At 44.7% G+C, this 24,769-nt stretch overlaps 1 protein-coding gene across 5 annotated transcripts in view; it reads right to left on the bottom strand.

Annotated features, from left to right (window-relative positions):
- The window catches only part of UBE2F (ubiquitin conjugating enzyme E2 F (putative)), a 50,939-nt gene that overhangs the window by 9,522 nt on the left and 16,648 nt on the right, over nucleotides 1-24,769 (bottom strand). For 3 of the 5 annotated variants that reach the window (XM_057551203.1, XM_057551204.1, XM_007184806.3), the window contains exons 4-6: nucleotides 22,511-22,576; nucleotides 8,764-8,831; nucleotides 2,332-2,402 (exon numbers count right to left, since the gene is read on the bottom strand). In XM_057551203.1, the coding sequence (XP_057407186.1) occupies nucleotides 2,332-2,402; nucleotides 8,764-8,831; nucleotides 22,511-22,576 (205 nt within the window). The remainder of the gene's footprint in view (nucleotides 1-2,331; nucleotides 2,403-8,763; nucleotides 8,832-22,510; nucleotides 22,577-24,769) is intronic. The other 2 variants (XM_057551206.1, XM_057551205.1) reach the window with 1 other exon arrangement.

The following is a 24,769-nucleotide window of genomic DNA, read 5'->3' as shown; positions in this document are numbered from 1 at the left end:
GGCCCTTGGTGGGAGCAGGGCGAGTCTCACTAAGAGAAGCAAGCACCCCTGTGACTAGACCAGGCCCCACGGAGCGCCAGGCACGTCATTTCCTTTACTCAGGAGATGCCACAAATTGGCTGTGCCCAAAACCATCGCTGGACACTGTCTAGTTTTTCACAAAGAGGTAGTCTTTGTACGTAAACCTGGCACATTACTTCCCTCGGTTAAATTCCCAGAGGTGCAGGTGACAGGTCCGAGGGTAGATACAAGTTAACTGTAGGCCTTATGGCTGAAGGACCAGTGAAAGGTGTACAGGTGCACGCACCCTCCAGTGGAACGAGGGGGCCTGTTCTCACACGCACTTTGCTTTCGTACCTGCCAGCCTGAGAAGTGGTGAGCGGCATCCCCTCGCGTCCATGTGTCCTCTGATCACCAAGGAGACTGAGCATCAAGCAGATGCTCACCACCCACTGCATTTCTCCTTCTATGAATCACCCACTCGTAGGCAGTGCTCATTTTCCCAGTGGGTATGTCCCATCTTGTTCATATTGACTGAAAGGACTGTTTACATACAAAGGATGTAATCCTGCTGATCTTTTCTCTTTCCATTTTGTGTTTTTGTATTTTTAATTTTAATGTGGCTAAACCTATCAATGATTTTCCTATAAAGTTTCTGGCTTTTGTAGCAGGCTACCATCTGTTAAATTCCTATTATACTTTGCTAATAATCTGACTTCTCAGAAGACTGCAGAAGTGAGTAGAGAAATGCCCTCTCTGGACCTAATTCTTACTGGAGAAGGGGACGTGACAGGAAGTGGAGTGTGGGGAGCCCCCAGGAGAGTGGGCGCAGGTGGAAAGCCTGGGGAGACAAGGCCGGACCAGAAACCACTTACAATCTGGACCTGAAGATCATAGATTTTTAAAGTTTCAATACTTAAAGGACAGATACTTAAAAGGGAAGATGACTGACTTATAAAGTGTATTTTTTTTTTTTTAATTTTATAGCTACTTTATTTATTTATTTATTTATTTTTGGCTGTGTTGGGCCTTCGGTTCGTGCGAGGGCTCTCTCCGGTTACGGCAAGCGGGGGCCACTCTTCATCGCGGTGCGGGGACCGCTCCTCATCGCGGTGCGCGGGCCCCTCACTATCGCGGCCCCTCCCGTTGCGGGGCACAGGCTCCAGACGCGCAGGCTCAGCAGCTGTGGCTCACAGGCCCAGCTGCTCCGCGGCATGTGGGATCTTCCCAGACCAGGGCTCGAACCCGTGTCCCCTGCATTAGCAGGCAGATTCTCAAACACTGCGCCACCAGGGAAGCCCATAAAGTGTATTTTTAACTATCTTTTTTTTTTTGGTGGGATCGTGGTTCCCCAACCAGGGACTGAACCTGGGTCCTTAGCAGTGAGAGCATGGAGACCTAACCACTGGACCACCAGGGAATTCCCGTCAACTATCTATTAAAAATGAAGCTGATATGAAAGAAAAGGGGGCTCCACATACAAAATAAAATGGGGAAATGAGTCCTAATCGTCGTCCTCGCAGGGAGGAGCGGTCACAGGGCACGTGCGGGGAGAAGAGGGTAAAAGGACAGGATACAGAGGCAGGGCCTGAGGAGGGACTAGATCACAGCAAGAAAGCAAAGGACGCGCCGGAGAAACCCTGTCTGCCTGCTCTCCAGGTTCCCGCAGTCCCGAAGCTGGCAGTGGTGGGGCTGGGGCTTGGCCCGGGGGTCCAGCACCAGAGCCCCTGCAAGTTAACCTCACTGCACTACCAGAGAAAGCGCAAGATGCAGAAAAATAAAGCCCACAAGCAAATTTACCTAAAAACAACCACCACCAACACCCTCCACAACTCCTCCAGTTCTCTACGTTAGTGACCAGCAAGCTCAAGAGGCAGGAAGTCACTGAGCCCTGACCATCTGCCACTGGAAGGGCGGGGACCCAGGCACAACTGGGAAAGCTTATCCTGCTCCGAAAGTGCTCCTATGCGCATCAAGACTATTTTGGGAAAGAGAAGACATTTAAATACAAGTGCTTGGGTCTTCTGAAGCTGCCCATCCACATTTCCCCCCACCCTGGATTCCATTACTCATATTTTCCCCTCTTAGCTAAAATCAGCCATATGGAGAGAAAAGGGTAAGGGCCCTCAGAGGGGGGCACCTGGGTGGACTGCAGAGGCCGGGCTGGGATGGGGGAGCTGGGAGGCCACTCCAGGTACTTGATTGCAGCCAGAAGCCTCCCTAACCTTGGCCCAGCCTCAGAATCTCCTCTCGGGGGAGATACCATGTAGAAAGCCCATCACTCACGCACGGTGCTCACAACACAGAAGACGGGAACGGAGAGAAACTCACCTGAGACATATCTCGCCTGTCTCTGTGATATTGGGGTGCCAGATCCTGGTCAAGCATTTCACTTTAGGAGGCTGCAACACAGAAGGAAGAGATCACAGGCTCTCCAGAGCCTTCCATGTACCCCGCCTAGTGCCTTGTCTCACCGCTCACTTGGCTCATCAGGCACTACAAACCTGCTAAATCAACGTTGTCTTCATTCGCATCCATATGAAATATTTCCCCAGGATGAAGGCCAGGAAGGGGAGGGGCTGGCCAGAGAACAGGCTGCGGATTCAGCGCCAAGTGCCCTTGCCTCCAGAAAGGCCGCGAGCCCACCCCACCTGCAGCGGGTGGGCCTCTTCCCCAGGCCCAGTTCCATTGCTTTGAGGAGCTTGACAGTCTTCCCATAGAATCTCACCAGACAGGTCATCTCACAGATACAAAATCTTCGTCATCAAATTTTTATCTTTGATACCAATATAGAAAATATTTCACCATCCAGATCTTTTCCTGTACTATTTCTAGTACTCTAATAGTTTCAGCTTCTTATTTGTATAAAACAAACATTTTTCAGTACCCTCGTAAGTTTTCTTCCTGATTTCAAAACACCATGACACCAGAATGTCAAATGTCATGTCACCTAGACTCCCCAAAATGATTAATCCAACCATGCAGATGTTGGTGTCTGAGGATTACAGAATTTAGGTTCAGAGTGAGTTGAAATCAACTGAATATGCTAATTTGCTTTTCTGCAAGTAAACAGGAATGCATCCGATAGAAGGAATGCTAGCACGGCCTGCACGTTCAGCAAGGCCTTCAGGCTGAAGAGGGAAGGTCAGCGTCACTGGCGCTGTGTATACTGGTAAATCTCTCTAATGAGCACACTGAACACAGGTAAGCTACTGGGTAGACCGCATCACCGACTCAGTACCTGAAGGGACTGAAGGCTCACCACCCCCCTCCTCTGAGGCCCCGACACACAGTCGCCCCGCCCAGTGTCCACTGCAGCTCCAAGGGTCCGACTGCACTTGCCCCCCTCCTCCTTGTCCCTTCACACCGTCCACAGTTAGATGTTGGTGCAGCCGCCTCCCTGGCCAATGGCCCTCGTAACAGCGGTCCCCCACAAAGAGAGCAAACCTCTGCACCGGGACTGTGGTCCTGGATTCTGACACACACTTTCCAAACTGAACCATTCTTGTAGACCCTTACCACGCCCAAAGCAAGACCAAGAAATACCAGCTCCACCTCCTACCTCAGTGGTGGCATGATGAGCCATCCCATCACACAGCTAAGGGTTTAGTATATGACAAAGACTGCAGTGCAAATCAATGGGGAAACAGGGACTCTTCAGTGGACAACTGGCTAACCTTTCGGAAAGTACAGCTAGATGCTCACGTAGAGCTTTATTCCACACAAATGACACGGAGCTCTGAGAGGACTAGAAGAAACCATGGACGGGCTATCTCGGGGTCTGAAGGCCTGTTGTAAGCATTTCACAGCATGAGAAATTCAAGAAGGAAAAGCAGATTTGACTACAGTGGTGAAACAAAAAAACACAAACTTTTATAGAAAAACAAAAAAAATGAAAAACAGGAAAATGTTTACAGCACAGCTAAGTAAACTAAGAAAAAAGTTTCATATAATTTCTATATAAGAACTCTTATAGTAAAAAAAAAATACCTCAACAGAAAAAAAGGGCTAAGCACATAATAACAGCTCATAAAAGACATAAAGAGCTAATAAGTAGGAAAAAAATTTAGCATCCTACTTATTTAAGAAATGAAAATTCAAATGCCATTTAGATGCCATTTATTTCCTCCCAAAATAGCAAAAAGAAAAAAAATAATGAAAATATCCCATGTTGGTAAGGGTTTAGGAAAAAGGGAATTTTCAAACACTGATGGTGGGGATGTCAACTGGAAAAACTCTCTGAAGGGTAACTGGATAATACTGATAAAAAGCCTTAAAATCAGCATCAGTTACTCAGTACCTGTAATTCCACTTCTAAGAATTTATCCAAAGACAGCGGCAGGCATGCACAAGCCGTTGTCTAGCACATGTATCACAGCACTGCTTGTTCCAGGGGTCAGTGAACTACAGCCCATGGACCAAATAAGGCCAGGCATGTTTTCACGTGGTCTATGATCTAAGCATGGCCTTTACAGTTTTAAAAGGTTGTTTTAAAAAAAGAATATACGACAGAGACCATATATGGTCCACAAGGCCTAAAATATTTACTATTTTGCCCCTTACATAAAGTTTGGTTCATATAATCAAAATATTGGTCAGCCAGTGATAAACTATAAAGGATTGGTTTAAAACCATGATACATCATACAATTAAGTGTTCTTACTAATGATGATGTAATTATATATTAATTGACATGAGAACATATGGTCTCACGATATGATGACATATTGTCCTATACTATAATGTTAAAAAAAACCCAAGTTACCAAGCTATGTGTAGTGTGATCCCACTCGTATGTATGATTATATATTGTGCATAACACACATCAGAAAGTTAACGGTGATCATCTCTGGATGGAGAGATAACAGGTGATTAATATTCTATTTTTGCATAGTGGTATTTTCTCAATTTTCCACAGAGTATAATAAATTACATAAAAAGAACAGGGGTGACTGGGTATTCAAGTGTTACTTGTGGTACCTCCGGTTCTCCTCCTTCTGGAAACGTGGCAGGGCAGCCCTTCCTGACCCCTTTCAGGGCTGGTCACGGTCACATTACTCGATTTGGTTGCATCACATAAACTCACTTCCAGGGGGAGAGAAAAGCCACATTCCTTTCTCCTGCTTCAGCACACGGTTTCCTCTGACCACTCACAGCAAAATGCCATGGGAGCATCGTGAGGCCTGGGACTGTGTCACAGCACAGCCAAGCCGCCATCTGCACTCAGGCCTCCTCCTCCTCTGGGCATCCCCATCACCTTGGTTCGTCACTGTTTCTGTGTCTGTGTCGAGAGACTGAGCTTCTTCAAAGGCCGCTCGACTCTCATCTCCAGCCTACAATGTCTGACACAGAGCCCAGCGCATTTTAGGAGCTCATTAAACGTCAGTCAATCATTGCAGCCTATTTCTAGGACTGAGAGAGATTACGAGGCAGGTGGAGACTGTGAGATAAAGTTCAGGGAAAAAAGGACAAAGATCCAGAGGAAATATCTGCCTTTTAGCTGCTGGGGCAGAGGGGTGTGAGGGGTGAGGGGGATACCAAATAGGTGCATTCTTTCTTTTCTAAAAAAGTTTATTCTAAAATAATGATCTACTTTTCTGCTTAAAAGGTTTTCATTCACAATCTTAATAACTGACCTTAATTATAGGAACTATAAGTGTTAGGGGTTAAAAAATTCCTTCTGAAGTACAGAAATCATGTAAATTATGGCATCAGAGCAAATGAATTCTGAGAAAGCTCCACAAAGTCCTTCCAGGCTGACTTGCTAAAAACTGGCTGTATCTCCTCATCCAATTGAAACATGAATTCCTTAAAGTCTGCTCTCATAATCTCTACCCCATTTGCCTGTAACCTATGTATTTCCATATGCTGGTTTAATTTGCAACACCATCAACTTGTTGGGGGGCAGAGAGCATGCCAAGCACTGGACAAATGCGCGCTGCAGGCCTGGTGTGGGAGCCCCCGCCCAGCACTGGAAACACAGTGAGATTAAGACACCCCCAGACTCTTCCTTCAGGGAGCAGACGGTCCAGTGAAGAAAGACGCTAAGGGAAATTCTATAGATAAAGCTTAACCACAGAAAAGGTGAACACAACTGCCTCTGTACCAGTGAAGCACTTCACCTCACGCTCCCTGGGGGCAGGGCTGGACTGTGCGCCCTGCGTGAGCTTGTGACCCTCGCTGGCCTGCTGGTAAGGCAGCTGCGCCACCTCTGCCTGGATGAGAGGCAGAGAGGCCCTCACGGCAGCAGGGTGGCGTCTGGATACAGCCCCGAGGGCCTGGCCTCTCAGTGCTTCCTGGCTGGAGAACATGGGTCTCCTTCCTGATGAAACAGGACTAGCCCGTCATTTAGAAATTTTCCAGAGGAGACAGAAACTAAAACATACAAATGTAAGGTCTTTATACGCCACCAATTAATACAGGAAAAGTGTCTTTGAGGCCCAGTGGCTTTCTATCCTCTGTTTATTTCATCTCCTACTTCTCTGCTTCTTAAACGGGGCAGCATGACAAACATTTTCTCACTACAAAGTGGCCACCAGGTGCGGTGGGAAGGGCACACATTAGGAAGCCAGGCAGCTCTGGACGAGAATCAGCTTTGGCAGTTGAGCCACCTAGACCGGCAAAGCCAACAAGTTCTTAACTTTACCTTTCTGAGCCCTAACTTCCTGATGGGTAAAGATATGAACATTAATGTCACCGAGAGAAATACTGGAGAGTGACATAAGGTAAAACTGAGTGGAAGCGCCTGACACACAGAAGCCCTCAACAAAACTCTGTTCCTTCCCTGACGTTGCGATTTTGCTTTCTCCTCACACTGGGAAAAAGACACTCTGCCACTAAATGATGCCGATGCACCCGAACTACGGTTCTCAGCTTCCTCGAGGCTTGTTTGGAAAGTTCATCAACTTACGCTAAACTCCTCCGTGAGCCATCCTCCCCCCGCCCCAACCAAATTCACTGCCTTTTTGAAAACTGTCACAAACTCACCGCCCTTTAATTTTAACATTCTTTAGATGAGTAATCCACAGATACGGCATATGTCCAGAAGGTTAGAGAGTCTAGAGTTTTAAGTACCGCATGTCGGGTTGTTTCCAGAAACCATCAAAACAGCCCCAAATTCTTAATATGTGCACTTAAACCAAGTTCTCAAACTGCTCTCACCTGAGGGAGTGCAGTGCCCTGTCAGGCCAGGTTCTCCTGCTGGGGATCAGGGAACTAGGGGAAGTCTCAGCGGGTGGCTGGCTGGCTGGATTGACAAAGACCTGAAATGCATATTTTCCTGTCTTCACTTAAAAATTAAATTTATTTTTTGTTTTTCTTGGATTGCTAACTCTTCCATCCTCATAAATTACGTTTCTGAAAGAACTTTTAATACAGCAGCCCAGTAAAGATCAATTTCCATAGATAAAAGTTTGGCTTTAAACAAACCAGTGTTACAGCCACTGAACTAGACCTGGGCGGTGGAGGTGGGGCAAGGTCGTGGGGAGCAGGTGATTCCCACCGTCAGAAAGGAGGGAGCAGTTACTGCAGGGAAAGCAGCAGGACCCACGCTGTGCCCGATTCCCACAGCCTCAGGTTAACAGGAGACTGAACTTTACCACCAGGTTTTTCTTTCCTAGTCGACAGGCCAGAGAAGGCTGCGGAACATCAGGGGGAAAAAGATGTATATAACATCGGCAGAGCTGGCCACATGCCAAGCTCAGCAGCTCAGGGATGGAGAGGGCCCGCGTACCACGCCCACTCCAGCGCCCGACTCAGGGGGGTGCGGTGCTGTTCCGAACCTTCAACGATTTCTCACAGCCACAGTGGAAACGCTCCAAAAGCCCCAAATCTGAGTTTTCTCACCTCTCCACTATTCCCCGACCCTGATTCTTCATTCAAGTAGACCTGGTCAACTTGACCTGTACACAGGTTGCCAGTTCTTATTTCCATACCCGCTGACACAGCTGCAGAGATGTCCTCGTCACCTAGAACACCCGGCCCAGTTGTGCATGAGCCACCCGAGGCAGGACGACTCCGATTCTAGCTCTCCTCAGAAGCTTAACTGGCCTCGACCACTTTCCAAAAGTGACCCTCTCTCTTCCTTCTCTGAATTCCTCTAAAGCATTTTCCTATTATTAACCAATATCACTGTCTGCTACTTACCACTTTTATCATTTTATGACAACTTTCTACACTTTCTCTCACCTTCCTAATGGGTCAGCACGTTCCTTAAAAGCAAAGACAGATGTGACAGCACTTGGCACGGTTATTACTGGGAGGGTCCTGGAGGGATCAACATGTAGCTAGGGGTGTAAATCACTTCCTAGTTTGAAACTACAGGTCATTATTCTTTTCCAAAGTTCTAAAACGCACATTTTATACACTTCTGGAATTTTGGTGTTATACCATAAACAAAACTACAGTTTTAAATAAAATGCTCTTTTCTCCAGTGCCAGAATCTAACAAGATGTGCATGAAATGCCCAAGCCGCCCCCTGTAAAGGTACCAGCCTCGGGGCGGTAATTCCAGCCTCGGCAGAGCTGCACCCCAGCACACACTGGCACACGGTACTCGCAAACACTTGTTGAGAAAAGGAACCTCTCCACTAAAACTCTCAATACTGCTGATGAGGGGCATTAACCACACAAATATCAGCCATTTCGTGCTCAGTCCCAGGACCGGGTGGGCTGCACTCGGACACAACGCGGGGGGACTGCCGGGCCCTGTGACGGCCACCCGCCACGCGAAGGGGGAACAACGGCTCAAGCGCGGGCTACTCACCACCATGTTGTACGCATCAGGAACTTCAGTTTCAAACTGAAATTTTCCACCCTGGTAGTAACCCTCATCTATCAAAAAACACAAAACAAAACAAAAAAATCCTTTAAATTAAAAAAAAAAAAAGGAAACAAAAGGCAAACACTATGTTAGCATATGGCAAATACAGAGAATTAAGAGTTGAAAAAGAGGACTGCAGGGCTCCTTTGTCACGTCACTAGCCTCGCCCCTGGCCTGATGGTTACAAGTCAGCCCACACTGACTGGCGCCTGCAGTGCTCTCCTCCTCACGGGCCGCGCGCCCTCGGGAAAGGGGAGGCCTCCCCTGGGAGACGGCCCCCTCCCTCCGCTCAGCCCGAGCCCGGCCCGCGGCACCCAGTGCCTCCCCTCAAGCACAGCTCATGACAGGTAACCACCTTGCTTCAGCGCTTGGTCACCTGTTGGCCGCTGGTCTCCCCATGAGAAGTCAGTTCCACGGGGGAGGCAGGCTTGTGTTGACTGCTTTTGTCCCGGTGCCTGGCACGTGGCTTCCAGTCACTCGGTAAACACTGACTGAGCATGGACCCTCTGCCAGGCCCTGCTCCAGACCCTGGCCGGGGACACAGCAGTGAGCCAGACAGACAGAATCACCGTCTCAGCGACTGTGCCCGGTCAGCAGTCGTGGGCTGGCTGTCCGAGCGCTTGGTACAGCCTTCAGAACAGAGCAGGCCCTCTGGAAAGGGGCTGGAGGGTACGCAGAAGAATGTCCAGGGTCAGAGCGGCACCGCCGTGCCCCCCCCCGCCCTCCCAGGTCTGCAGACCCCACAGCTCAGTCCCAACTCCCTCGCTGCGCCGCCCACCTCTCCGCCTCTCCTGGAGCCAGCGGTGGGCTCGGCTGAGTTGCAAGCGCTGCTAGTGCGGCTGCCAACAGAGGGCGCTCCAGCACGAATGCCCCCCACAGGAGTTAAATTACTCTGAACTTCACAATTTTGATAAAATTACCACCATCTTTAAAACGAACGTTCAACTTCCTCTAGGACATTATCACCGTGAACAAATCAGCAATATTACATTTTATCACTTCCCTCAGCTCTTTATATAAAATGAACATTTAATAGGAAATTGTTGGTCTCAAACCAGCCACCACTAAAAAACCATTTTTCTTCTTTAAGGGCGTTGAGACTGTGTCAACATTCACGTCTGTCCCGCAGTTAGAACTCGCCTTATCTCGCCGTGTTACACAGGGAGCCCTCTGTGCCCTGGAGCCTACCCCCTCCTTCCTGCCAGAAACCATACGCCAGTGTCTTCCAGCCAGGGTAGGGGTACTGCGGGGAGGACACACTGTCCACGGGGTATGTGGGCACTGACAGCTTTGAGAGAATCCACTTCTAGATGGCCAGCGTCCACGAGTGCCCTACCGTGAAATGAATCTGCCCAACAGTGCTTGTGAGGTCAAGGAGTCATGCCAGCTGTCCCTTCCCACCTCCCCTTTCACTGTCTTTCTCCCACTTGTAAAAGAAGGCCGACTGCTCATCTAGCCTCTTCCTATGATGCACTACACCGAGGTGTGATGCACTGGTCACAGTAAAGCTCCTTGAATAGAGGCACTATTGCAGGGTTGTGCCTTTCCCTATCTTACACCCACTTCTGTAAAGGGCAAAGCATGGCATTAAAGATAAGATGGCCCAGTTCAAGCTGGAATGTCTTGAAGTTAGACACACTGTGGAGCCTGATGGCAGGGATGATCGGATGTCATTCAGTAACGTCCGTCACGGGACTACTGGAGAAGAACGCCTCAGCCCCGTGAGAAGCAAGCAAAGGCGGTGCCAGGAAGCAAGCGGCCCGCGCCTTCCCCCGCGTGCTGCCAGCCCCACGCCTCACCTCTCCACTGGGTAAACTCGGACAAAAGGCAGCTGCTGGAGACACGCCTTAACTTAGAGGCTTCGCCAAAGAGGGAGTCTTGGCAGTTAGAACTGGTCCTGCCTGTTGATGCACATGGCAGACATTTCTGATACACGGAATGAGCTAAGTCTGCAGCCACGAGTTTTTGTAAAGCCTAAGTTTTTAATATTATATTGCTAGGGGTATGATGAAATTAATATCACAATTTTCTCAATGCTTTCTGAATATTTCAGGTAACATGAGAGGCTGTCAAGTGAAGAATGACGGGTATGATTAGTGGTGGGTTGGCAGGTCTTAGGAAAGTGGTTTTGGTGCATACCTCGGAGAATGCGACACAAAGGGATTCTAATGACTGCGTTTGTAAAGCCATTTCCAACCAGGTGGTTCCCAACTCTTTGCTTTCAACAAAATAGAAGAAGAAACCTAATCTAGTAATCAGCTGAAAGACCACAGTAAAATACCTTGTATGATTTTTGGCCCCTAACTTTGAAGTCCAGGGACACAATGACGTAGTGACAACAAACACCTTCCGTGCCTGCCTACTTATTTATATGAACAAGCAGTTCTCAGTGTCTACACCTACAAAGACAAAAGGAAGGAATAAAACTTATATTGACCCCTTCTTTCTGGCATTAAGTAACATCGTTCACAAGCACATCAACTAAATCAGAGGAAAATGCCAAGAGCAGCCGCTCATTCTCAGATACATTTCCGATGAAATGCTGTTTTGTTTAGTAACCATCATTATTAATCCAACAAACATTTGATGAATGCTACTATGTGTCAGGCACTGTTCTAGGCACCACCAGCAAGAGACCTTCCTGCCCTCATGAAGCTTACATTCTAGTGGGAAGAAACAAAATAAGTAAGTTAATAATATAACAGAAAGTGAAAAAGAGCTGAGGGGCTAGGAGGTGGGAGGAGCTGCAATTTTAAATAGGGAGGTCTGAGAGTGAAGGCTTGAAAACGGAGGGTATCCGGGAGAAGAATACTCCAGGTATGGAAGCATGGTGAGAGACCTGTGAGAGGGCCTGATGCATTCAGGGAACGTGCAGAGGCCAGAAGGTGAGGCAAGGGAAAGGGACGCTGCAGCTGCAGAGGTAGCAGGCCGGGCCTCGCAGGCCACTGCAAGCGCGCTGGCTTTTATTCAGCAAGGCAGGGAGCCACCAGAGGGGCCTGAGCAGAGGCGGGGCAGGACCACAGAAACATTATGCTGGTTAGGAGCAGGGTAGGAGCAGCTGGAGTAGAGATACTGTGACGGTAGCAACACCAAGATTTGCTGGCAGATTAGGGGTGGGGTGGGGAAGAAAGGAGCCGAAGCGCTGAGCTGTTTGACCCTGCAATGGAGAAGGGCAGAGTCGTCACCTCGAAGATAAAAAGACTGCAGAGGGCACAGGTGCGCCAAGTCCAACGTCGGATTTGAGATTAATTTGAGATTTCATGTCAACAACCAAGTGGAGACACTGATCGGCAGCCGACAGATCTTTCTGGATAGACCTTTCTGGAATGTAGGGGAGAGGTCAGGGCTGCATGAGAGGTTTGGGAGCTGTGTACAGGAGCATCCAGGTTTCATGAGCTGCGAGGTCCCCAAGGACCTGACTATGGAGGTCCAAGGACCGTGCAAGGCCTTGCGGCATCCCCGACTTGGGTCAGGAGACGGGGCAGGAGGGGCAGTGGCAGCAACAGAAGAAAACCAGGAGCCAGGAGCCGGTACAAACAACAACTGTAACAATCGTTCAAAAGAAAATGCTCAACACCCAGGAGTCTCACAGTGACAGGAACTTCTTAAATAATTAAATATAAATATATAGTTACACAACAGTATGACAGGGTGAAAAAATTCTTATAGGCAGAGGAATGTTTATATTAGGATAAAATTCTATGAGACAAGTGAAATAAAAATATGAGTGCAAGGAGAAAAAGCAGCAACGAACATTTTCCAACCATTAAAGTGGAGCTTGTTCATATATATATGTAGTTTTTTAATGCATGATGGTGGGTGTAGCCATGGTATTTAGATTCTACTGGAAACATTTTAAAGAGTAAAATAATACTTTCCCCTTTAAATGTCAATATTTACAGCACACTGGAAATTACACTCTATGCAAATCTTAAACTTAAGGGCAGCAAAAACACAATCCCTGCCAAGATAACCTTGTAGATCAGGGATCGGCAAACTCTCTCTGAAAAGGGCCAGGCGCTACGTACTTAGGGCTCTGGGCTACAGGTCTCCGTCACGTACCCTTTTGTTTTATTTTGTTTTATTTTTTATTTTTTTAAATAGCCCTTTAAGAATGTAGAAACCATTCTCAGCTCAAGGGCCGCACAACAACTGGCCCGGGATGGGCTTTGGCTCACAGGCCTGGCTTGCCCACACACAGGTGAAAATACAGCAAAACAAAACTACAGCGCCAAGCTGAGTGACCCCGAGCACCCGTGCAGTGGGCTCACTTAAGAGGGAGAGCCGCTGGGGGCCGAGCCAGTCAGGGGAGCCTGCGGGGCGGGCGTTAGAGAAGTCCCGGAAACAAGCACCAGCAGCAGCACAGCAACAAGCACGCTGACACGTGGAGCGTGGACCACGTGCAGAACCACGTGCAGGACCACGTGCAGTCGCCGGGGCTCTGCTCACGCGCCCACTCTGCCACACTGCTGCTGCTGTAAAGGAGCCACTGAGGCACATGGACTGAGTTCCAGCTGCTCCACAGCTGGCGGGCCGCTTCACATCAGGCAGTGTCACAGGGGCCTGGGGAGAGTGGGGCAGGGGAAAGGAGACAGAGTGGCGGGGGTGCGGGGGGCGAGCGGAGCGTAGAGAGGAAGGCCGCTGGGAGCAGAGGAGGAGCCAGGCCCGGCGGAGCTGCAGACAGACACCGAGTCAGCTGTGAGACAGGGGTGCTGAGAGTCAGAGGAAACCACGAACATGAAGAAAGAAATGGAGAAGACTTTTTAGATGTAGTAAACAGAATATCAAGAGCTAAAAAACATAATATCTGAAACGAACACTTCACTGGATGAGCCTCAGAGTCAATCAAATGCTGCAGGGATTTCCCTGGCGTCCCGTGGTTAGGACTCGGAGCTCTCACTGCCAAGGGCGCAGGTTCAATCCCTGGTCAGGGAACTAAGATTCCACAAGCCATGCAGTGTGGCCAAAAACAAAACAAACAAACAAAACTCAGCAGAAATAGAAACGATCCACACTGAGGCACAGAGAGAAAAGTGAACAAAACCTTGTGACCCCAATGGAGGCCTAGTTTGTATGTACAGGGAATATATAGGTAAGAGATATATCTTTTTTAAAGTTTTACTTGGGGATATGCACACTTTTTAAATATTTATTTTATTTATTTATTATCTTTATTTTTATTTCTTTTGGCTGTGTCGGGTGTTAGTTGCACGTGGGCTCTTCATTGCGGCGCTCGGGCTTCTCTCTAGCTGCGGCGTGCAGGTTTTCTCTTCTCCAGCTGCGACATACGGGCTCCAGAGCGCGTGGGCTCTGTAGTTTGTGGCACACAGGCTCTCTAGTTGAAGTGCTTGAGCTCAGTAGTTGTGGCACGGGGGCTTAGTTGCCCCGCAGCATGTGGGATCTTAGTTCCCCGACCAGGGATCGAACCTGCTTCCCTGCATTGGAAGGCGGATTCTTTACCACTGGACCACCAGGGAAGTCCCTAGGTAAGAGATATTAACATTCGTATATCTAACTGGAGTCCCAAAAAGGGGTTATAGATAAAATATTGAAAGAAATGGTGGTCAGTTATTTCTAAGTTTGATGAAAACTGTAACTCACAGATCCAAAAAGGTCAATAAACCCCAAGTGAGATAAACAGAAAGAAAACCACATCAAAGCACATCATAATAAAACTGCTAAAAACTGTGACAAAGAGAGAACATTAAAAACAGCCAGAGAATAAAATACACATCACATAAAATGAAACAAAGAATCACCACTAACTTCTTATAAGAAAAAAAAAAGTCAGAAGGCAGTAGAATGATATCCTTAAAATGCTGAAATTGTCAACTTAAGAATTCAATATTCAGCAAAGCTGGCAGAATTCATCATTCAGCAAATCTGCACTACAAAAAGAAAATCCAAGGATGTTCTTCAGGCAGAAGAAAAATAACAGATGGGAATTCAGATCTACAAAAAGGAATGAAGGTTGTTAAGTGGTTAAATATGTTGATAAATATATGAAGAAAATACAATTATCTAAAACAAAAATAATAACAATGTATTCTGGGTTATAACAAATGTAAAGTAAATGAGACTATAAGATAAAGGTTTGGGGCTTCCCTGGTGGCGCAGTGGTTGAGAGTCTGCCTGCTAATGTAGGGGACACGGGTTCGAGCCCTGGTCTGGGAGGATCCCACGTGCCGCGGAGCAACTAGGCCCGTGAGCCACGACTGCTGGGCCTGCGCGTCTGGAGCCTGTGCTCTGCAACAAGAGAGGCCGCGATGGTGAGAGGCCCGCGCACCGCGATGGGGAGTGGCCCCCGCTTGCTGCAACTGGAGAAAGCCCTTGCACAGAAACGAAGACCCAACACAGCCAAAAATAAATAATAAATAAATAAATTTATAAAAAAAAAAAAAAAGATAAAAGTTTGGATGGGGAAATGGAAGTATAGCAATATTAGTCTAAGCTTCCACCTTAAGAACTAAAGAAAGAAGAGCAAATTAAACTGAAAACAAGCAAATATGAGCAGAAAACAAAAAAAATATTAGAGGAAAATCAATGAAACCAAAAACTGGTTCCTTGCAGAGACCAATAAAATTGACAACCTCTAGCCAACTTGATCAAGAATATAGAAAACAGACATTTTCAACGGCAGGAATTAAAAAGGGGATATCAACACAGACTCTACAGAACCTAAAAGGGTCAGAAGATATTAAAGCAACCTTATACCAATAAATTTGAAAATGTAGATGGTATGAACAAATTCTTTGAAAGATACAAATCACCAAAGCTCACTCAAAAATAAGAAGTCCAAGTAACCCATTTAAGAAATTTTATTCATACAGTACTTAAACTCTTACCACAAAAACAAAACAACAAACTACTAGACCTAGGTGGCTTTACTGGCGAATTCTACCGTTTAATAAGGAATTAATAGTAATTCTATGTAAAACTCTTCCAGGAAACAGAAGGGAACACTTCCCCATTCATTCCAGGAAGAGTAAGGAGGGGAAGGGAGGGGAAAGAAACTAGAGCCTTATCTTGCACCATATGCAAAAATTAACTCAAAATGGCTCACAGACCTAACTTTAAAACCTAAAGCTATAAAACTACTTAAAAAAAAAAAAAAAAGGAGATCTTTGCATTTCTTAGACAAAGATTTCTTAGGACACAAAAAGCACGGTATTAGTTTTGTATTGGTTGCTGTGATAAATTACCACAAACATAGCGGCTTAAACAATAAAAACTTACTATCTTTTGTAGGTCATTTGTCCAAAACGAATCTCACTGGGCTGACATAAGAGTTGGCAGGGCTGCATTTCTTTCTGGTGGCTCTAGAAAAACTCCATTTCCTTCACTTTCCAGCTTTAAGCAGCCACCTGTACTCCTTGGCTCACAGCCCCTTCCTCCACCGTCAAAGTCACTGATGGCCAGTGGAAATAGTAACACACGCAACAGCATGCATGACTCTCAAACGCACTATGCTCAGTGAAAGAAGCCACGGACAAAATGCTACATACCGGTTGGGGCCGTTTATATGACACTCTGGAAAAGGCACAACAACAGGGCAGAAATCAGATCAATGATTGCCAGGGGCTGGGGGTGGGGAGAGCAAACTGACTACCAAGGGGCCCAACTTGTGAGCTGATGGAAACATTTTATGTGTATCTTGATTGTGTTGGTGTTTACACAACTGTATGTGTCTGTCAAAATGCAGAGAAGGTACACCTAAGAACAGTGACTCCACTCTCTGTAAATTATACCTCACTAAACATGATTTTTAAAAAAGATAAAGGTAAAGCCTGCTACATAAAAGGCACCTCAGGTGGTCCAGGAAAATGAAGGAGCGCTGGCAATTTTTACAATGCCAAAAAGCTCAACATTTAAACAGCATGTAATTTTTTAATATTTTATATACATTATACACGTTTTTACTGGTGACCATCAGAATATATATTTAACCATGGTAATGAATGGCTTTTAAAACAGTACGTCAGACATTTAATTTCACACCCACTCCTAGAAACCTGAGCATCCCAAGAGAGAATTTGCCTCAGTTTTACGTGCGAGGCAGAGGGCAGAATCAGTGCAAGAACAGTATATATCGGACAACATGTCACCTACTCAGCAGTAAGCAGAGACATATTGCATCAACACAGTTCTTGCAAGCAGCAAGGAAAAGAGCAGTGAATGTTTCCCTAACAAAAGTTAGCTGATGTGAAGGGAGGTAACTGTCTCAAGAGCAATCACCACATATCTATTATATATGAAAGGAGAATTGCCACCTGCATTTCCAGGATTATTTGGAAGAAAAGACTCCATCAGGAAGAAGTCTGTCCCTCATAATGGGTATCCATATAAAGCTAAAAATCAACCTAGAAAGAACCAGGGATGAGAGTACACGTTCTGTGTCTGAAACCGTGACATATTAACAGTAAACTACACACAAACTACTATGAGACTGGGGTGGTGGTCAAGCCAAAGGCCTGCTTCAGTGCTCTGACCCATTTCCGTATCTTTTAACATGTCCATGATTATTTAAACGTTGTTCCAAAATGTTCATGTGTGGAACCAAACCTGTGTTTCAGGCTTACTAACCATATTTCTTTGCTCAGAAACTGGGAATCTTACTTTATTTCACACTAAGAAATTTTTCCTTCTATAACTCCAAAGCTCTGAAACAAAGCTTAGAATAACTAAGAACCAAACATTAATGGGGATAACAGATAAAACAATTTAAATTTCATGACTCAGTGTAAGGCGCACTTTTAGTATCATGCTCATCAGTTAGGGAGTTTTTTTTTTTTTAATTAATCAATTTCTTTATTTATTTATTTTTGGCTGCATTGGGTCTTCATTGCTGCACGCGGGCTTTCTCTAGTTGCAGCGAGCGGGGGCTACTCTTTGTTGCGGTGCGCGGGCTTCTCATTGCAGTGGCTTCTCTTGTTGCGGAGCACGGGCTTCTCATTGCAGTGGCTTCTCTTGTTGCGGAGCACGGGCTCTAGGCACGCAGGCTTCAGTAGTTGTGGCATGTGGGCTCAGTAGTTGTGGCTCACGGGCTCTAGAGCGCAGGCTCAGTAGTTGTGGTGCACGGGCTTAGTTGCTCCGAGGCATGTGGGATCTTCCCGGACCAGGGCTCGAACCCATGTCCCCTGCATTGGCAGGAGGATTCTTAACCACTGAGCCACCAGGGAAGCCCAGTTAGGGAGTTTTTATAAATTAAATGTTAAATTAAGAAAACATGACAAATCTAATAATCAACACATTTAAAAACATACTTACGTGTATATACACATAAATATACAAGATTTACAACGTAGCTATAGAATTCCCTAATCAGGATTTTTAATATATGTAACAATAATAAAAAGGATGTTATTAACCATTAAAAAAACCTCCCACAGGGACTTCCCTGGTGGCACAGTGGTTAAGAATCCGCCTGCCAATGCAGGGGACACAGGTTCGATCCCTGGTCTGGGAAGATCCCACATGCCACAGAGCAACTAAGCCCGTGTGCCACAACTACTGAGCCCGCACGCCTAGAGCCTGTGCTCCGCAACAAGAGAAGCCACCGCAATGAGAAGCCCGCGCACCACACTGAAGAGTAGCCTGTGCTCACCGCAACTAGAGAAAGCCCGCACACAGCAACAAAGACCCAACGCAGACAAAAATAAATAAAAGTAAAATACAAAACAACAAAAAAACAACCTCCCACATATCTAATAAAGAACTTATACCAGGTATATAAAACTTACAACTCAATAATGAGACAAGCAATACAATTTTTAAATGGGTAAAATATTTGAATAGACACTTGAACAAAGGAGATATACAGAGAGTAAACAAGCTTGGGAAATGATGCGTAACATCTTTAGTCACTAGGGAAATGTAAATTAAAGTCACAATGAGACACATACCTAACAGAATGGCTGAAACTGAAAAGACTGATAATACTAGCTATTGGCAAGAATGTAAGGTAACTGGAATTCTCATTCATTGCTAGCAGGAATGCAAAATAGTACTTTCATTTTGGAAAACAGCATGGCAGTGTTTTATGCAGTTAAACTTATTCTTATCACATGACCTAGTAATTGCACTGCCAGGAGAAATAAAAAACATTGGCAAACGAAGACCTGCCCACAAAGGTTTACAGCAGCTTTATTCACAATGGCCCAAAAGTGGAAATAACACAAAGGTTCATCAATAACCTGTTATAAATAAACTGGAATACACCCATACAATAGAATACGGCCCATCAATAAAAAGATACAAAATACCACATAGATGAAACTCAAGAGCATTATGCTGACTAAAATAATGTAACTTATACCTCAATCAACATTGCTTAACAAATTTTTTTTAAATCAATCTAAGTTTCCACCTTAGGAAGGTAGAAAAAGAAAAGCAAATTAAACCCAAGGTATAAGGAAGGAAATAATAAAGAAAAGAGCAGAAACCAATAAAATGGATAAACAACTGAGAAAAACAAAAGCTTGCTCTTTGTAAAAGATCAACTGGATAAACCTCAAGCTAACATGATCAAGGAAAAAAAGAGAAGATCCAAATAAACCAACATCAGGAATAAAAACAGGGACATCAGTACAGATCCCACAGACATCAGTAGACTAATAAGAAAATACTCCAAACAACTTTGGATGGTATGAGAATGCTAAGAGCAGTCTTACTCATCATCACCAAAAGCTGGAAAGAATTCAAATGCCCATCAATAGGAAAATAAATAATTACGTCATATTCATACAACAAATACTGCTACCCAAAACAATACATATGAATTTAAAAACATGTTACATGAAAGAAGCCAGAGAATAAGAATACACAATATGATTCCACTTATATGAAATTCAAGAACTGACAAAACTAATTTATGGTAAGAGAAATCAGAAAGCAATTTTGGGTGGGTAGCAGGGAGCGAGGAATTGACTGCAAAGAGGAAGAAGGGAACTTTGGGAATGCTGGAAATATGTTTACTGGGATTGTGGTTACACAGGGATGTGTATCCATTTTGCAAAACTTAGTAAGCTCTACAGTTCAAGTTAGTACATTTAATTGTTTGTAATTTTATACCTCAGCAAAATTTATTTAAAAAGTAAAAACTAAAATTAAAAAAAAAAGGTCCATGGTCCCCTCTGCCTACAAGCCACCATGTCACAGTGTGGGCAGGCTGAGGGGACCTTCACAGGTCAACTGGGCAACTCTGACCTGGTCCAGGTTTTCAAACCATCCCTCTAACTTCACAGAAGACTCTGGTGGTATTTCAGCCAGTCTTTAGATTTTTGCTTTGTTTTGTTTCATTTTACTTTCTAGTATTGTTTCTTGTTTTGTGAGTTGATGTGGAGATTTTTTTCTTCTAAGTTCATTTCTTTTCTTTTCCTCTATCACCAAATTACATTTCCATCTTTTCTCTGAAGAGTACATTTATTCCCAAGCATGAGGGACATTCCAAAAACAAACAGAACTATAAAAATGTTACCAAGTACGAACAGGAACTATCTTGCCAGGAGCCAGATAAAGAAGAGCTTTGAGCTTCAAGTGCAGATGCAATTCTTCCACCCTGACCACCTAAATATCTAGATCTTCTATATTATTGAGTTTTCAGACTCAGCCCCAGTATTACTGGCTGCAAATGAGCCAGTTTCAACACCATCTGCTCTATATACTGTTAAAACTTTACTACTTAGACCTATCTCTATAGTTTTTCTTTAATAACTAAGAAGAGCATGACTCCAAAAAGTTTTTTTAAAAAACCAGGATATTGGGCAAGTTTTCAGGGTTGGCAGATCTCTGCCACGCTTCACTTAATAACACAGGACAAGAGCCACAGCAGCTTTCTGAGTCACTGACACCACAAAATACGGGCGCACACACAGCACCTAAAGAGCACGCCACACAAAGCTCCATGTGTGCACCTCCACAAATATAAATGCTCAAGTACTAAGCAGTTACAGGCACCAAAACACAAATTCCTTTTTTACCTGATGCAATAGTGAACACAAAAACTGTAACAAACAATCGTGCTGCAGTTTCCAGAATAATAACATCAAAGATGGTGTCATAGACATAATCTCAATAAGAACATCCATGTAATTTAGTAAAAAAAATTCAGTTAAAAAAAAAAAAAAAAGACTTATCCAGAGGTTGGCTGGACTCGACACAAACTCATTCATGTAAGACAGTAATAAGCCTGGCAAAAGCAAACAAGGTCTCTGAATAGCTGAGAATCACAAAGCTCTCACAAATGCCCTAAAAAGGCAGAGAGAAGAAAATATTTTTACTACAAACACACAAGTGTGAGACTGCTTAGTAAACAGAGAACCGATCTTAATCACCACAATTTCTGAAAATACCTTGCACTGCTTAACAGTAATAGTAACTGACGTTCATAATGGTGACCTTTGGTCACCTGGAAACAGAGTGTGCTCAGTGTCCCTCACTAAAAAGGGCAGAACTTGCAATGTGTCTATGAAGGTGGCCAAAGAATGGTTACAACCTCCATCACTTCACGAAGTCCTGAGCTTCAGTCCTCTCTCGAGGTCAGGCGTGTGGAACGCCCGTTTCTGACAACGGTGTTCTGATGTTAGTGTCTCTACCCTAGTGCTCACTCATCTTAGAAATGGAAATGGTACCAGACTGAATTTATGGATACGCCCCAGAGTCGTTTGTAGAACCACCACACAGACTAAATGAATTTAGTTTTCAAGCACATTTTGAAAATGGGATTTCTCCTGTTATAATACAACATCTTCCATGGAAAAAACCATCCTACCTGCAGGGAGACAATGCCAGGGCTTATTTGTGGGTTCATTATCACCTACTGAAATTCTGCATTCTTTCACTTTTTAATTAAATTAGCTAGTGACTCATTATTCTCAGTTTCTCACTCCCTTTCCCTCCCCCAAATAAAATAACACCCTCCACCTCCTCCACAACACTGCTTCCCCTCTTGTTGATTCCCTATGTCCTGCTTTCTTCCTTCACCACCCAGCCTACAGCAGCTCCACTGGCCATGACACCCACCGTCAACGTAAACGCCAGAGGGCTGCACTGTTGGAACGCGCAACTCCCGGAGCTGCACTGTAACGAGGAAAAACCCAAGCCCTCCCTCTAGCTGCGCAGGGTGACCAAGGACAAATATCCACCAGCTCAGAGCACTTGGAGCTTGGACACTTATCAGTGCTAACAAGGACAGCTGGTAATCTGCTTGCTTCCTGGTGCCTGTAACAGCCGGGGCTGAAGTGCTTCACACCCATTATCTATTTAATCCTTGCAACGGGTCCCATGAGATAGGTTCTATTTGATCCCCACTTTGCAGCTGGGTAGGCTGCAGCTGAGAGGTTATGATGCAGTTTAACCATGGCCACACTGCTGCTATATGGCAGAGCAGGATCTGAATCCAGTTATGACCTCAGAGCTCATACTCTCCACCCCACACCAGCAGCCTTCGTTGTCATTCGCCGGGGGCGTTAACGTCTGCACCCAGTTACTGGGTACACGCCACATGCCTCAGAGCACTTCCCTATGCTTTACTGGACCACACCATGTATCTCGTCTTCATATGGAATGGTCATTACCGTCATAACTTTCAAAAAGTTGGAGGACAAATCAAACCAAATATTATAGATTTCGAAAGCCTTTGGAATTTGCTGTTTGAAAATCACTTTAATACTTACACATGTAAGAATATTACCTGGGGTGACAGTTAGCTGAAAGCAATGAAGCTTGTTTGGATCAGGAAAATACACTTTGCACGTACCTGCAAAAGAAACAGGCCGTCACGAAGGTCTGACAGCAGCAGTCCTTACGTTGAGGCTAACTTTCAAACACGTGGGAAAGTTTAAGGGTGCTGAGGAGTCTATAGACTAAACTGGTATATTTCCCCTGTTTGTTTGATAATCATTATGCCAATGTGCTAAAGTTGCAAACCAGTGATATTTGTTATGCGTTTTCCTCCTTACAGTTTTTTATTAGTTAATTCCAAATTGGGATGCTATCTTTCACCCTTTAAATGGTCCCTAAAAATAGAGATCTTTCCATTAATTTCAAGAATGATGCTACTTTACTTTGAAAAGAAGAAACCATACCTCAAGGAGATTAATGTATGTGGGTAAAGGCTAACTAAACATAGAAAAACCAGAAAAAGAGCCCAGGCCAAACTTCGGGTCTGTTCACCCAGCACCACAGTCATCTGTACCCACCACAGCAAAGAGAAGTTAAAAGCAACTGTGCCAGCTAAGGTAGCTCACACCCAGACCACGGCTTTTCTGTTTTCTTTTTTTTTTAATGTCTTCACAACCCGACCGATAATTCACCTCGGTTTGCTGGTGACCGGATGCTCTGCTGCGGCGGAGCATGACGGCAACACGCTGAGCGCATGCGCACTGCACCAGAACGGTCTGCATCAGGAGACCCGAGCAGTTCCCACTGGAGAAGAGCTACTGCAGAGGTGCAGACAGCGCATGACATCCTACATCTGCCTCCTTCAGACAAGCGATGCAGAAGAGGGGTAAATACCCAAGGGATAAATACTGAAGGAATGTGGAGGGAATATACATAGAAATTGTCTGTATTTTATAAACCTGGAAAATATTATGCCAGATTCCTTGGGTCGTCTGCTATTTCTTACAAGTCCTGCTAAAAATATTTGCCTAGTTTTACATGGTATGAATTTTCATCAAAAATAGGACAATTCAAATTTAGCCTTGGAAACAGCCTTAGAGACCATCTAATCCAACATCATCAATTGTGAGAGATGACATGAAGGTCCACAGAGGTTCAGTGACCAGCCCAAGACCACACAGGTTATCAACAGAAGGAAGTTTAGTTCCCAAATTAAAAACTAGTTCATGCCTCATTTCATTACTTCATGAACATGCCAGAGATGACACATAAAAACAATGCAGAACTGTTGGTGGGGTTTTGTTTTTTGACTAATCCCTCAGAAAAATCATTGCAGAGTGAAAGGTAACTCCATCTAGAAGAACAGGAAAGGGTCTCAGAGATTACACTGTCATTTTCCTTGTTTTCAAAATAAAGAAACCAGGGGCCAAAGAGTTCAAGGCTTTCACCCAAACCACACATTTGAACTGTGGAATAATTTAAATGGCATTCGTTTTTCCTAATCTTAACTTGGAAAGATAAACACCATTTTTCTAGTGCAATATATGTAACAAAAACATATGACAAGGGGTTAGGAAATGTTTCATTGGTTAGTTAAAGTTGGCAGCATTCATTTGTTTTTAATGTCTAGTATTCTCCTTTGTTTGTTTTAATAAAAGTACAGATGTAGAAATCAATCCCTCTAATATAGACTGGCCCACCAAGAATAAAGAAATTAGCGAGATGGATTAAAAATAACAATAAAACTTCTAAAAAGAACCAAACATCTCAAAGTTAAAAGGAAGTCTTAAGTTCTAACAATGACAACAAAAGGTTAAAAGTCAGCTTCTTGTTCCAGTTCAATGCAGCAGCTTTATTAAAACTTCAGAACTAAGCTTTTCCTCTCTGCAAGCACAGGCTAAGGCTCTCACAGTATCTCTGTCCATCTGAAAGAGATGTCTTCTACTTTTTGCAAACAGAGAAACGTCTACAAACTTGCATGAACAGACCTCCAAACTAGTTCTGAATCATTTCTAAGCAGCACTGCTATATGACAAGTTATTTTGTTTGCCTTAATATTTTAGGAAGATTATTAATCAGATAGTAAAGATCTATTCTTTGGTGGTTTCTTGTTTCCCCTTTAGTGAGTTGGATACTTTTGGAAAGCCTGGCTTACTTGTATAAACTGATTTATATGTCCCCCCACTTTGAGAGAATAGGCAGGGAGAAGAAGAGAAAGGAAGCATATAGCATGTAGTTTTTAAAATCTCACATCTTAGCTATAAGGGCAAGGAAGATGGGGCATGCCTTTTTCAAACCTAAGGTTTTTAGTTAAAGTCCTCGTTTGAAA

The sequence above is a fragment of the Balaenoptera acutorostrata genome, chromosome 8, assembly GCF_949987535.1.
Source record: "Balaenoptera acutorostrata chromosome 8, mBalAcu1.1, whole genome shotgun sequence".
Classification (NCBI taxonomy): Eukaryota; Metazoa; Chordata; class Mammalia; order Artiodactyla; family Balaenopteridae; genus Balaenoptera; species Balaenoptera acutorostrata.
The sequence above is the reverse complement of the archived record's forward strand: the minus strand, read 5'-3'. Positions and strand labels throughout refer to the sequence as shown.